At 33.8% G+C, this 16208-nt stretch overlaps 1 protein-coding gene across 1 annotated transcript; it reads right to left on the bottom strand.

Moving 5' to 3' along the window:
* Positions 1 to 848: 848 nt before the first annotated feature.
* LOC139481524 (titin homolog) lies at positions 849 to 6660 on the bottom strand. Its single transcript, XM_071264916.1, has 4 exons — positions 6524 to 6660; positions 6087 to 6148; positions 4572 to 4641; positions 849 to 3922 (listed from the first exon to the last, which is right to left on the bottom strand). Exons 1-4 carry the CDS (start codon positions 6547 to 6549, stop codon positions 1057 to 1059), a joined length of 3024 nt encoding a protein of 1007 aa, XP_071121017.1. The 5' UTR covers positions 6550 to 6660; the 3' UTR covers positions 849 to 1056.
* Positions 6661 to 16208: the final 9548 nt, after the last annotated feature.

Below are 16208 nucleotides of genomic sequence, written 5' to 3'. Positions count from 1 at the left end.
TTTGTTTAAAGACGGGTATATGGATAAACGAATTATTTAATTGATATTAGAATTGTGAATCGGTGGGGTTAGGCTATGCGTTGAAAGAGGAAGATACTTGAAAGAGTAATCAATTTGTGGAAACTATTGCATACAAATCTCTATGGGAAACTTTATTTAACCTATCGGTTTCATTTACTAAACTAAGGAGTTAAATTACAATGTCTTCCGTTTGGTTGAGAACTATCAAACATAGATATAAGAAAATGTGATATGAGTGCCAATGGGACAACTCTCCATCCAAGTTAAAATTTATAAAAAAAAAAGAAACAGTTATAGGTCAAATACAGTCTTCAACACGGAGCCTTGGCTCACACCGAACAGGGCCCAAAAAATAACTAGTGTAAAACCATTCAAACGGGAAAACCAACGGTCTAATCTATATAAAAAACGAGAAACACTTTTGAACCACAACAACAAACGACATTTACTAAACATGCTTTCATGATTTTTCCTCGTGTTACATTTCTAATGAAATATTAGATATTTAGGTTGTCTAATGGAGTGTGACACATATACAAAAATAAATTGTTTTTTTATCTATTTTATTTTCAAAACAAAATATGTACACATATGCAATATATTGTTGCTATTGATATTTTATATATATTCAAATTGCTGTTTTATACTGGATATTTCATAATTTCATTATATATATTCTCGCCACTTCAATGAATCTTGATACATGTTTCAGCCATCTTTTGCAATTGCTGCTTAACAACAGACTATGAACATTGTTCATTTACAGCGCAAGCCAAGTTAAACAAATGATTCACCTGAGTATATCAAACTGTTTTAACATACAAACTGTTTTAACAAACATGCTCTATTTAACAGATCTAAAGACAGTCTTTTGAAAATATGAATTGTGAATGTATCACGAAATCAGATTTTATTTTATATTTTTTCAACGCTTTTTCTGCAATATCTCTTACAACTGGCGGTATCCACTAAAGATCTTCTTTTGAAAATATGAAGCGTAAATGTATAAAACAATCTGAATATTATTGCTTTTTTTTAAGATTCTGGTGGATTGTTATTTTCATCCCCTTTTCGGCCATATCGTTTACGTCTGGCGTTTGATGTTTTTGGTTTGGGTGAATTGGGTGGCATAGGAATAAATTGTGTGGGTTGCATAGGAATATATTGTGTCTTTATATTCGTTTCAGGGAGGACTTTTATAATTTGCCAATTTGAAGAAAGAGTTTCTGTTGGTTGACATTGGCTACCGTTCGTTATGCAATCTGGAATAAGATTTTTAGCAAATGTTTTCATTGTTGATTTCAATGTACCACCATTTTCTCCAGCATCTTGAAAGTCATTTATTGTACTTCCAGAGCTCGAGCTTTGGGTGTCATCTACGGAATCGCTTAAACAATGAATGACTGCAATATGCTGATCATGCAGTTTCTTGAATACTTCTATCACTTTGCTGTCACTCATATTTTCGATGACAGGAAACAGATCTTTTTCTTGCACCTGATAAAACCCTATCAGTTCATTATCATCCAGCTTTTGAATGATGTCTTCAGTTGGATATTTATCATCCACTGCAAAATCCATCATACTATGATATTGGTCTTGTTCTATGTTGTTGACCGATTTTTCTCTTTCTTTCTGTTCTCTAATAATCCTGTTTTGATTTCTAGTGTTATCACTCCAAGTTGTTGTCCTATCAGCATGCTCTTGTGTTGATTTATACATTTTATTGGAAGCTGTTGTCTCAACAGTCTGCGGTTGTGCTGGTTCTGACATTTTATTGGAATCTGTTGTCATATCAACCTGCTGTTGAGCTGATTTCGACATTTTATGGGAAGCTGTTGTCTCATCAGTCTGCTTTGGTGCTGGTTTGGACTTTTTGTTGGAAGTTTTTGTCTCATCGGCATACTGTGGAGCTGATAAAGTCATTGATTTCACGACTTCACTTTTCTCTTTCTTTTCATTCCTCATGTTTTTTAAAATTAATATGTTTTTTAAATTTTGTGGCCAAGTATTAATTTGATCTGGAGCTGGGTAGCTGTCTGGTCTTTCCATTTCAGTTTGCTTTTTGACATTTCTTTTTTGTGTTCTTGTGGTACAATATTTTTCAGTAACGATTTTGCTTACTTTGTCACTTTTGCTTTTTGGTATAAAACAATTTTTAACAGATGACTTATGCAGCCTGGAAAATCGGTACTTTCTCTCAGAGATGTGGCAATCTTGACCAGATGCCTTTTGCAGCCTAAAAGTTGGAAACTTATTCTCCCATTTTACCCTTTTCAAAGCTAATTCTGAGTTCATATCTAAAGTTCCACCGTTTGCTGTTGTCTCAGCAGTTTTCTGTGGGGCTGATAAAGACGTTGATTGCGCTGAAACAACTTTACTTTTCTCTTTCTTTTCATCCCTGATCTTATTTAAAATATATATCTCTCTCATATTTCGTGGCAATGTATGAATTCGATCTTGTTCTGGGTATCTGTCTGGTTTTTCTCTGTCTGTTTGCTTTCCTACATTCCTGTTTTGTTTACTTTTGGTGCAGTATCTTTCGTAAACCATTTTGCTTACTTTATCCCTGTTGCTTTTAGGGATATAGCATTTTTTACCAGATGAAAGATGCAGCCTGGAAAATCGGTATTTTCTATTACTGGTGTAGTAATTTTTACCAGATGTCTTTTGCAGCTTAAAAGTTCTATACTGACTTTTCCATTTTGGCCTTTTAGAATCTAATTGTGGACTCATATCTAAAATTTCATTGGAAGCTGTTGCCTCGGCTGGTTGCTGTGGTGCTGGTTTAGACATTGATTCTGTTGACATAACTTCACTTTTATCTTTCTTTTCATACCTGATCTTGTTTACAATTAATGTCTTTTTGATGTTTTGTGGCAAGTTCTGTAATGGTGGTAGCAGTTTTGGAGTACCAGGACGATTAGTGAAGGGATTTTCTTGCATGCATGTTTTCTCTTTGTCAGGTAATAATGGTGGTAGTTTAACTGTAGTGTCAGAGATTTCTTTCGGGTATATTATCTTCTTGTTAGGTAGCTGGTGTTTTAGAGTCTCTTCCGCGTATTTCATCTTCTTGGTTGGAAGCAGTAGTGGTAGTTTTACTGGAGTAGAGGGTGACTTGTCCTCGTATTTCATTTTCTTGTTAGCTAGCAATTGTGGCAGTTTTACTGGAACAGGAATGTTCGATCTCTTAGCATGTTTTTTGGGCTCGTTCCTTTGTATGTCATCATTTCTAGAACAATTTTCAGTGTCATTGCTTTCCATAGATAGTTCAAACATATTATATTCAATTTCAAATTCATGATTCAGAAAACTAAGTTCTGATTCGGACCTACGCAATGTGCAGCAAGAGTCAACACACTCGCCGGTAATGCACTTGTCGGATTCTAGTATATTTTCATGAATTGGTGTCATCACGTTTGTTCTTCCAGTTCTCCCAATATATAACGTGGTGTCATCAATAATGACAGAGTTGGCTTCGATCATTTGTCTTTTATACTTGTTTAAGCTACCATTTGGTGAAATCAGAAGTTCCTTGTTGAACAGTTGGTAATGTTCGCGTTTGACGTCAAGAATGAATTGTGGAAAAGGATTTGGAATTCTTGAGCGGTTGCTCCTTTCAATTGTTTTGTAAACATTTTTCAGGGTTTTCTGTTTATCAAGAAAAAACTGTTTCTGTTTCCTTAAGTAATGAAGCCTATCTTTCATGGAAATTTGTAGATTGTGCAAGCATCGTTTCATGACATGTCTGTCAGCCTCTTTAAAATCGATCCATTGCTCTATTTCTTGTCTGAGCCTATTCTCGGAAAGTTTGCTTGGTTGCATGTTTTGAAGTTTTTTTGAGGTTGTTTGGATTGCTTCCTCTTTTTCTTGAATTGAGCACTTCCAGTTGGCAAGCAATCTGAAACAATGTTTTATTTTTGTTCTTAGTGCAATTAATACCGACTCACAGCATATAATAGCGTTTTTTAAACATGATAGTACATTACGTCATTTTTTTCACATAAATCAGTTGTATATGGAACTGGACTCTTATCACAACATCAACAAGAAGTGGTTACATTTACTAACCAATTAAAACATGAAGTATGGTCATTCCTAAATTTTGATTCTGAAGTGGTGGCAATACGAACACGAATGCCAAACCATATATAATTTTTAGAGGATAACCTAATGAGTTGCCCTGTGTAACCCAATGACTTCCAGCCGAATTACAATGTAGTATACCATTATTATCATGCATTCCTTATTTTCTTATATTTCTTTAAAGTTATAAGTCATTGTGTTCGTTTACCTGATTTTATCGTCTGTTCTGTGCTGGAGGTATGTATCAGTGTCTCTTGTTTAAGTTTTTGTAAATTTCATTTAGTTTGAAATTTCATATCCGGTCTGGAAGGCTTTTTTGTCGAAGATATACTATTGTCGTAAGTATGTGGCAATACGGTATATATTGCTGTACTTTATGTTTTTGGGACTTCTTTTTTCTTACAGATAATTAAATTTGATATTGTCTTATATTCCATATTTGTGTTAAGATAAACTAGACTTACTCATTCCCTGTCCTGTCTACGTATTCCACTGTATCATACTCTATCTGGAATGTCTGGCTTCTTGGTCCGACTAAAAAATACACAAAGCTTTGTATTAGTTAATGATCTACATTAGACAATCCATATATTGCATTCAGTCTGATTCATTGTCATCGTTTATTTCTGTTCAATTTGGCATTTGAAAAAAACGAGTTGGGAATATTGATTAATGAAATGATGAAATAGCAATAGCACCAAAATGAAAACTAAGAAGAAAGAAAAAGACATACAGCAGTCAATATACAGGTTAAAAATATCTGTACAATGTCAAGCTCCGATTTGAGAAAAGTTGTTCACAAAAAAGATACACTTAGAACTGTCATCAACACTTTAAATACCGAAAGGACAAAAAACTTGAAGTAAGGCTAATCATTACCTATGGCTTGGTTTTAGACATAGAACAGGCTTATCAGTGGTGGTTCGAAAAGAGGGGGAGGGTCCGGGGGTTGGAACGGCATTTGTCGTTAAATAAAAGGGGGTTACAACCCTGGACCCCTACTTTTTTGGATCTGCCACTGCAGGTTATAGGAATGGGGATGGCACCATGCTGTTTTATACTGTAATACTTGCCGCTGTATTTCGGTATCGATTTTATACATCAACGTTATGTACGATATTTGTTATGCCCCATTTATGGGCATAATGTTTGCTGGTCTGTGCGTCCGTTCGTCCGCCTGTTTGTTCGTTCGTCCGTCCGTTCGTCCATTCGTCTGTCCCGCCTAGGTTAAAGTTTTTGGTCGAGGTAGTTTTTGATGAAGTTGAATTCCAATCAACTTGAAACTTAGTACACATGTTCCTTATGACATGATCTTTATAATTTGAATACCAAATTAGAAATTTTACCCCAATTTCACGGTCCACTGAACATAGAGAATGATAGTGCGGATAGGGCATCCGTGTACTAGGGACACATTCTTGTTATGAGTATTTCAAATCATATTTACATTAGTCTTATAACAGCACGGAACTACATGTTAATAATTCGAAGACGATATTTGTAATTAATATGTACGAAATATGCTTTCGTTTTATTGTGCACCTTTATTGTAGAGTAATATTCCTAATCGAAGAAAAAAGCGAGAAAGTGAGATAATATGTTGCTCAGTATACTTCTGCTTGGAAACATGTGATTATGATCCTAACATTTTTTCAAACACAAAACTTTTTTGGGGGAAAAAGGGGAGGGAAGTAAGCATACTGATCGAAGCAAAGAGGTGATATTTTGACTAGTAACTGAATACTGAAAAGCATTGAGTAGAATCTGAACTACACGGAACGTCTGGTAGAGTCGCTCCATCGATCAATAATTACCTGATTTTCAACTCTATTTATCAAAGTCTCGAAAATCAAAATATATAAAAGCATCGGAATTCCGTTCTAATCAAGATCCCCCTAATTGTTTTCTTAAAAAACCAAGACAGTTTTTAATTAAATCAAATAGTCCGGGTGATCGATGAAGTGGCTCCTTAAACTTACTTCTTTCTATCGTCTTCTTGTGTACAGCCTGCTTTGTAGGTGCCATATTCTCGACTTTATCACTACAAAAGAGAAAAAAAAAATGTTTTCACATTTCTCAGCTAAAAAGTAAGGAATCACAACTTGAATAAGACCATATAAATGAAGGATGTCAACGTTTAAAGCGCTGTTTTTTGTTTGTTTTTTTTTTTGTTTGTTTTTTTTTATGTTGGAGGGGTATCCTTATGTTGCAATAATTTAATTTTTGTTCTAGCAAATAAGATAACTTTAATCCAACTATCCCTGTTAGGCTGCATATGGTTCTATTAATACAAATTATAATGGTAATAAAGTAATTTAAACCAAAAAATTCGAACATTTTCAGTACAGTTCTATATTTCTTTAACATACGTATAATATTATTAAAATCAGAATAAACTAATGTTAAATATGCTTACCGATCCTTCTTCGTTCTTTTTACCATAATTTTTCGTATTCACTGATTGAAATAATTCAATATAGGTTTGCTTCGTTTATAATCACTGCTTACTGCGACAGATGAAACTGTGTAGTAAAGACTATAGGAGGTGCCGTCACTTTGACAACGTTTCTTCTATTATGACGTTACGCTACCGCGACCTTTTACAATACATGCAATCTTTTATATTGTAACGCACATATTAGGTTTTACGTCTGTCAAGTTAAGTAAATCGTGTATATAACTGCAAAAGTTTTGTCTGATTTGCGGACAATTCACCTATCAGTAATATACAGAAGATACGAAAACCAGGCGTGGATTCAGACATTTAAGAAAGGAGAAATTCGTCCCCCGGACTCCCTAATTCATCCGCCAATAAAAATGAACACTCGCAAACCATAAGTCGATTATAACAGACAATACCATAAACAAAAAGAAACCCGACTAAAAATACAAATAAAAGTTGAAAACATTACAAAGAATGCTAAAGGAACAGTCCGAATTCCACAAAAAACTTAATTGGTGCTGTGGTGTTACTGTATTTGGTTCCGAAATTTTATAAAGACACATAACTGTTTTGATTTCACACAACTGTTTTGATTTCTTTTGATTTCTTTTAGGTCTACAGTGCTTTGATTTGATTAAATACTTTTGTTGGTTGGTTGTGGTTGGTTCGTTCGTTCGTTCGTTTTTTCGTTCGTTCGTTCGTTCGTTCTTTCGTTCGTTCGTTCGGTATAACCGATAACACAGACCAATGAATTTTGTGTAATTTTGGGATTGATTTGGGTGATAATGGTTCAAAGGAGTAGGTTCAGTAAGACCCTTTCAGTACTGTCGCTGTATTAGACTGGGGTTTCGTGCATTAAAATATTTAACCATCTCTCCCTACTCTTGGTAAAAATAGTGTATTTTCCCGATTCTTTTGATTCACCAAACAATATGTTAAACAAATATAGTAATGATAAGGAGCTGACTTGTTTTATAAATTGGACAGCAACACACACAAATAGACACTCCAACTGTATAACTAAATTGCTTGATTGTTCATTCATTGATTTATGGCCAGTGGCAACCATTTCATTAATATGAAGGACGGCTGGTGAAAGGAAGATACGCATCTAGTTAGAAGCTAATCAAGGCATGGGGTATATTTCTGAAAACTAAATTAGATTTAAGAGTTCGATCATCAATGTAACGACATTATCAATATAAACCGATATAAAAGACTTAATCTTGATTCCTATCACATTTTTTTTTAATTCCATTTTACAGGATCCTATTATCTTGTTGATTGATTGGAAACAGCACGATCAGATGACAATTAGATGATTATACATCGCCGTTTTTTGTAATTATCCATTATTCATAGAATGATATAACTTTGATTGTTCTATATGATAAGTGGTAAGTATAATACCATTAAATTTGTCCGGCTGTTCGAGATTACCTAGATTTATTGTATGGCATATTGCTCTTTCCCTTTTGTGTCATTCGCCGTTAAATTCACGTTTTATAATGTAAGTTGTCTAGACAAGATGATAAGGAAGGTTTCTTTTAGACATGAAGAAAATATATTTATATAATAGATGCTTTGAAAAATAAAGGAAAAATACATTAGTTAAATTCAATATCGTAGAAAAAATAGGACTACAGATTGTCACTGTAACGGTTAAACCTAACACACTGATAAACCTAGTAACTGCCTGAAATTGAAACCAGTACTAGAAGGTTATAAAAAAGTTGAACTGTCATTTAATTTGATTGTGCAGGTGAACGTAAAAAAACAGAAGTCTTTCAAAGTAATGATTTAAATGTTACAAATATTAACCCTTAGTGCAATAGCATTCATCCATTTATCTAGCAATCCTTTGTAAAAGCCATAAAAGGAAAAAAAAACACTCTAGGATAGTGTGTCAACGGGGGGATATATTTTTCATATGCAGCGGCCAGAACTTTGCTGCATAGAAAATAGAAAGTTTTTATTTGGGAAAGTTTATATCATCTTTTTGTTTGTTTGTAAATTAATGTCCTCAACCGACGTTCATTCTCAATTCATTAATATAAGACCAGACATGAGACAGACTAAATTGTATCAGAGTGAACAGTAAAACAAGAAAAGTTTGAGTTTGTTCAAAGACTGCATGTCGACGTTTTGAGACTGCAGGTTGTCATTTTGATGTTTTTGTTTGTTGATTTGTGTTCTTGTATTGTTTTTTGTTCATTGACGTACACAAGTCTTTTCATTCGATTCTCAACGAGTTTTACCGTGACGAACATACAAATCTTAAAGTATCTATTAACAAAAAATTAACCATGGCTGAACAAATTAGCTAACAAAAGGTTTCATAAGGATTGCAAGAATTACATTTTACAAAAGTAACAATTTTATCGCAGTTGTAGTCCTTATGTCATGAAAAAGAAAAATGAGAGAGAGAGAGAGAGAGACTTTGACATAGTATCTGACCGAGTTCTGACAAACCTTGCTTAGCTTTGCTGCACATTAAGAGCAACCACTGTCTGGATTTAACAGATATGTCAAAGTACATTTGCCAGGGGATCTTAACGCTTCGATGTAACGTAAGATTAACAACGTCACCATTGCCTACTGGGATGCAATTACCATTGTACTGGAACCTGTTATTTCCGATCATCTTCCATCATTACAATAAATTTCTACAAGACAATTCTTCGTCTCATCGGTAATCACAATGGATCGGAAGTCTCTTACTGTAGCTCAAACGACATTAATATATTGAGCCTGAATCCCTAGTCAATGAAATGAAAAGGTATCAAGGACAAACCGCTCAGATTTCTGTTCAATTTTGTCTAGAAATAAAATGAATCACATTGTTGAGTCTTTATGGCATTTTTTCGTCTAATTGATATAGTAATGATGACAAAAGTTACCATCCTACGTCAAAGTAATAAGTTAAACTGTGTTGAGGTCAGATATTTGACTTCTTTGTATGATATATGTATATTAGAATGTTCTATGAAGATTAGTAATAGTTCCAATCTGTGACCGTGGTTAATGTTTGTAAAATTTACATTTACATAAAAAAAAATGAAATATAAGAATTCTAATCTTGACATATATAATTGTAATTTACACCCACGAGTGTCAGCCATAAATGATAATTTAATGCTAGAAGTAATCACGAACAATGTAATTGAGTTCTCCATATAATCCAATACATGTTCCCAGCTTCTTTCAATTTACAGAATAAAAGAGGTTCATTTGCACCTATTAAAGTATATTGGCACTACGGAGAGTCTTCAGATTTGTTAAACGACGCATACCTAATACTTCAAGTTTTGCAATTGTTGAACAAAGTTCATAGAATATCGTTTATCTTACACAACAGTATGCTTCCTGAAATTATAAAATCTGAGGAATAAAGGCAACAGTAGTATTCCGCTGTTTAAAAGTCATTAGCCGATTGAGAGTAAACAAACCAGGAGGTCAAGGGAAACAATGAGTGTCAATAGCAAAGGGAACTATTGTGCGTGTGCCTTTTGTGCTTTTTTGTTACATATTTGTTTGCTTTTATAGTGATTGAGATTGTGGCACAATGTTTGCTGCTGTGCGCCTACTGTGTATGTTTGTTTTGTTCACAGTCGTTTTCGATATAGTGGAATTTGATGAAATTGTCATACAGGTTGGAAGTTAGAAAAGCTGTAGGGCCAGGTTTAATTTACCATTTTCTATATGGGAGAGTGTCTGTCCCGGTAGGGATTAAGATATTTGTTATTCATTCGTTTGGTGTGTTTGGGCTTTTGATTTTGCCGTTTGATTAGGGACCTTCCGTTTGAATTTCCTCGGAGTTGATAAGAACCCAATGGGATTATAATCAATTTCTTAATTTCAGGCTTTCATAAAAATGTAATTATGATATTTTAGCTAGGATTACACATTACAATGAAAGGGTATTTATTATAACTTATGTTAGCAAAATTTGTAAATTTCAGGAACATTGTTCTGCAACCATATATTTTAGGGCCATTTCTTTCTCCAATTACAACCTAAATTTCCGTTCATTCAGCTTCTCCAATCAATATCCCATAAATAAATCTATATTTGCGCAAAAAGACCTCCCTCCAAAATCAGACTTCTATTATAAAATTCCAGCTCTAGTAACGTAATTTGTATTATTCTATCCTTGTTTTACATCCCAAGGACTGAATTATTGACCCACAATAAAATAAGGTTCAGTAATGACAATTTAATGGGAGAATAAAAGTCATTTGTCAAAATAAGATTATTGGATACCTCATCAATTTCTTTCAAATTCAGATGTCCATTTTCTATAAATGAAAACCTAGCTAAAGTTCTATATAAAAATAAGACGATGTGGTATGAATGTCATTAGAGTTCAAATGAATGATGTAAAAGTAATTAAGCAACTATAGGTCACCATACGACCTTCAACATTCTAGCCAGCATTATAAAGTGTATGATGTTACATACCACCCTACATATCGGTTGGTTTTCCCTGAGAAAAAAAGAAGATTTCCATTATTTTGACTATTAGGGAAAATGTGCATTTAGTCTTAGATGCATGATTTTTTTTTTTAATTAGTTGTTAGTGGCTTTGAACTAGCTGTCAGTAACTGCAAGTACACTCAGAACTCTACAAAGTGTCTTTTTGTTGTTGGGATTAACAATACCCGGTCACGTCGACTTAGTGTTTTTGTTAGATGTGTTTCTATTTGTATCCATCTAATGAGTTCAGCCTTTTTCAAATGATTCTTATAGTTCGTTCTTATGTTGTACTGTTACACCACTTTCAAAGCGGGTTAGGGGAGGGTTAGGATCCCGCTAACATGTTTAACCCAGTTGTTGTCATGATACGATTTATGTTCCTGTCATATATTTTATAATGGTATGACACTAAACCACTAACGGGAGGGATTGTGCTTGATTTTCATAAGATGAAGACATAACCTTTCAATTAGTTTAATTGAGGTCTGGAGCTGGCATGTCAGTAACTGCTAGTACCGTGACTGTATGGTCCTTTGTTAATTTACGTATCATTGTTATTTTGTTTATTTTTTTCTTTTGTAACCTATCCTGACATCGGATTCGGACTTATTATAAACTTAGTTTTACTGTACGTGTTGCTGTGTGTTTCTTTCTTTAAGGAGGCTCGCGGGTATAAGATTTTCAGAAAAAAAATAAACATTTATTTTTCATTACACATTTTATTTATTACCTTTAGCAGTTGTTACTTTATCATATGGTACAAAAATTATTCCAAAAAATCAATTCGTGTGGCCCCAGGTGACTTTTAAAATGCAGATATCATTGAAAAATTAAGCTCCAAATTATCTGCCTTTGGTGCAAAAAAGCCATTTTTGGCATTAAAATTGAAATATCTTTTTTAACTCATTGGTGACCTATATTTTTTATTGTTGTTTTTGAATGCGCTGTACATAAACTAAATAATTGTAAAATTTAAGCGATTTCTGTTGTTTTTTTTTTTCGATATTACCGCTATTTCTCCTTTTAGTTCAACAGAAAAAAAAGGCAGATTGTGAGCGTAAATGAACGGTAACCCCATTTTTTTATTTCATTTTTCTATTAAGTATAAGAAAATTATGGCGAAATAAATAAACAAAAATTATTTAGACCCGCGAGCCCCCTTAACATTGGCTAGAGGCTAGAGGTATAGGGGGAGGGTCGAGTTCTGAAAAAAAAACATGATTGACCCCACCACATTTTTTTCGCCTGTCCCAAGTCAAGAGCATCTGGCCTTTGCTAGTCTTGTATGTTTGTTTTTTTTAATATTAGTTCATTCATATATTTTGGAGTTTAGTACGACGTCAATTTTCACCTAACTAGTACATATTTTATTTAGGGGCCAGCTGAGGCTGACATCCGGGTGAGTGATTTTCTCGCTGCGTTGACTACTATATGCTCCTTGTGAAATATTGAATTCTGTAGATTATCCATGATGTTTGTAACTAAATATTTAATTCATTAACGATTTTGTCCTATTATGCCGATCATTTACACTCATTTCATTAAATGCATCACTTAACTGCCACATTTTCAAGGAATGGGACTACTGACCTAGCTATGCAAATTACCTACGTTGACGTCACACCATCTATGGCGTAACGCTCACAACATTGAGCGCCAAATTTGACTCATTCCAGTTTCTCTGTCTCCGTATTAAAAACGTCTTATATTTGACTACCTGTAGGGTTCTACCAAAGGTAGTACCCTACACCCTGTAAAAAATATGTAAAATTTCCAAATTTCAATAAAACTTTTTTAGATAATGAAAAAAACGTTGTTTTAGCGTTACACTTTGTACCCGAATTTCCATAAAACTCGCTCGATTCGGACTAAGACCGGGGATAAATTCGTTATCTACGTTCATATCCGTAGATATGGATATTTTAACACCCTTCAGTACCCTGTACACCCTTCGGCTACGCCTCATGGTGTACTGGGGTACTTCAGGGTGTTAAAATATCCTTATCACATATTTTGTACTGATATGTACGTTTTTGCATGGCCAATAATAGCCGGAAGTCAAGGTTGGTTATCAGCCCTCGGGGCCGATATCGATATCAGCCCTCGAAATCCATATCAAGCCCCCGAGTTTAACTTCCGGTAAACTGTCAATCAAAGACTATTTGTAAACAAGTTGAACACAATGAAAAGAAATTTAGAAAGTTACGAATCTGCTGTAGAAGAAAAAAGTAGAAATCAACAGTGAAAATCACAAAAGTTCCCGTAAAATTTTGACGTCATAAAGAATTTATAAAATATATGACGCCACACTGGAATGAGTAGCGATATAGGATTCTTCTTAAGCATTTTTAACATTTGTAATGAAACATTTTAAAGTCGTTTAATATTTGCAATTCTTAGAATTAATATATTTATTGTTAATCATTTCTGAAACTTTTCACAAAACGTTGTTTACCTACTGTGATACGAACGTTTTTTATTTTATTTTCGTTAAATATCTTTTTGATTTTTGATGAAATATCAAACATAATTTGGTGTAAGCTATTTGTTTTCTCTTGTTTAAAAATATGTGATAAATAGATTATTACATGTCATTTTTCATATGGTCCCTGGTATCAGCCCACGACCCATATCAAGCCCTCGGGCTAAAGCCCTCTGGCTTGATATGGGAGTCTAGGGCTGATACCAGGGCAATATGAAAAATGCCATGTAATAATCTATAAATATCTACGGATATGAACGTAGATATACGCCTCATGGTGTACTGGGGTACTTCAGGGTGTTAAAATATCCATATCTACGGATATGAACGTAGATAACTTATATTATATGGTTCCTACTGACCTCCTACGAATCCATAGAGGGTTAGTAAAATCCATAGTGGGTGAGGCCGGAGGCCGAGTCCCCTATGGATTTTATTCACACTCTATGGATCCGTAGGGGGTCAGTAGTTATTATAACCGTACAGGCGCACCACCAAACGGTGTATTCAGGATTAATAACCTATATACACGAGTCATAACCACAGGATTGACACTACTAAATTGTCAAATGGTTACCTATTGTAGTATTTTAATCAGAAAGACTTTCTAAGATAACAATACGAATACTAAAAATCTGGACTAAAAATAAGGCGTATAGGTACAGTTTTCAATTTGTTAGCGGGCATGACATAAAACAGCGAATCAAAGAATTCAACTTTATTTATAACTAATATAGGACAATGCTGTTGATTAAAAAATACTCCATTCCAGGAGTTTTGTTTTCCAAATAATTAATATTACCAATAATTGATAAGTTCCAGTTCGACGGGTTCAAACAGAAAGATTTGAAAGCAGAGAAAACTGTGTATCTTATAATCGGCATGACTATATCAGATGACAATACTAATACTAAAATAAGGCTTGCGCATAGTTATATACTTTAATTCAGTCACGGACCCGCGATATCACGGGTGTGTTCTAGTATTTACTAAATAAACCTATACTACAGGACGTTTCAATAAATGAATTTCTCGGTACGAGACTCTTAGTATGTCTAACATGCAAACAAAGCAGTTCTTATAATACCGAACTCAGTTTAATAAAATCTCGTAAACACTGAACGTGTGTGGAAATCAAATAACAGAATCTTATCGACTGTTAATCGTCACGATCAACACTTTAAACCATTAATATGAATAATTTGCAAAATTTCTGAAATCATCTCTTTTTTCATAAAGTTTGATAGTTAACGAGTCAGGCTAATCTCGGTAAAGACCCGTCGAAATTGCATTTAATTGATAAATTCAACAACACTTATTACCGTTATCTTGATGATATTTTTTCGTTAAATAATCAAGAATTTTCTCAATATACTGCTGAAATTTACCCCAAGGAACTTACTTTAAATAAATCAAATTTATTCGGCAATAACTGTCCTTTCCTGGATTCAGATAGTTCGGTTTTAAACGGGAAACTCCACACTAAAATTTACGACAAAAGAGACAATTTTTCGTTCCCTATTGTTAATTTTCCATTTTTAGATGGTGATGTTCCCTCTAACATGTTTAACCCCGCCACATTATGTATGTGCCTGTCCCAAGTCAGGAGCCTGTTATTCAGTGGTTGTCGTTTGTTTATGTGTTACATATTTGTTTTTCGATCATTTTTTTTTACATAAATAAGGCCGTTAGTTTTCTCGTTTGAATTGTTTTACATTGTCTTATCGGGGCCTTTTATAGCTGACTATGCGGTATGAACTTTGCTCATTTTTGAAGGTCGTACGGTGACCTATAGTTGTTAATGTCTGTGTCATTTTGGTCTTTTGTGGATAGTTGTCTCATTGGCAATCACACCACATCTTCTTTTTTATATGGACACTTCAATTATACACTATAGATTTGCCCTAATGACTGTATATATATATTTAAAAAAACACTGTTATTTTTGTCTTGTCTCCAATCTGTTTTTTTCTTTAAATGGCTTTAGAAAGGACTACATATCCATTCCGTGGTTGCATAGCAAAATTACACAAAATCCCTTTTAAAATATACATCTCAGTACTGCTGAGTCAAGTGCTCCACTAAATCTTTTAAATGGCTTTTGTTAGATGTTTGTATATATTTTACACTGTTAAAAAATCATTGTTATTTTTTTTTTATGTACATGTATCAAGTTTTATCCATAAATGTGCATGGCGCTATTGCACTTTTATGTTTTGTGTAAATAACAAAACTTTGTTTTAATTCTTTTGTTTTATAATTGCATATAACATTCTCTCGTAGTTCTTTTAAGAATGACACATGCATTCTAAATTTTTATATTGTGTACTTGATATTATATTGTGTTTATACTTGTATGTATGTGGTGAGACTTTAATAAACTATTGAAATCTGAATCTAGATGAGTTTTTTTTTAGAAAACACGTCTTGATTTCTGATCGTGATATGTTTCTATCATATCAGCAGCATACGTGCGTACATTAAGTCTCTTGTTGAATCGCATAACTTAGGTACTGCATTAGTGTCATTGCATAAACTTAACTACGTGGACAAGGAGGTATGAAAACCAGATTGGTTTTATATTATTAAAGTATGATCGATTCAGATTGATTGATATTCTAATTTGAACTTACTATGCTCCTCAGTATTATTTCATATTTGTTCCATTACTGTTACCCGGGGCAATATCAGTTCACGAGA

This window comes from Mytilus edulis, chromosome 1, assembly GCF_963676685.1.
Source record: "Mytilus edulis chromosome 1, xbMytEdul2.2, whole genome shotgun sequence".
NCBI lineage: Eukaryota > Metazoa > Mollusca > Bivalvia > Mytilida > Mytilidae > Mytilus > Mytilus edulis.
The sequence above is the reverse complement of the archived record's forward strand: the minus strand, read 5'-3'. Positions and strand labels throughout refer to the sequence as shown.

Bases quoted from the DNA above. Each gene is read 5' to 3' on its own strand.
- LOC139481524 (XM_071264916.1), bottom strand. From the start codon at position 6,549: ATGGTAAAAAGAACGAAGAAGGATCG. The intron at 6,149-6,523 runs GTAAGCATATTT...TCTCTTTTGTAG, and splicing joins AAAAGAACGAAGAAGGATCG to TGATAAAGTCGAGAATATGG. The intron at 3,923-4,571 runs GTAAGTCTAGTT...ACATTGTTTCAG, and splicing joins GTAGACAGGACAGGGAATGA to ATTGCTTGCCAACTGGAAGT.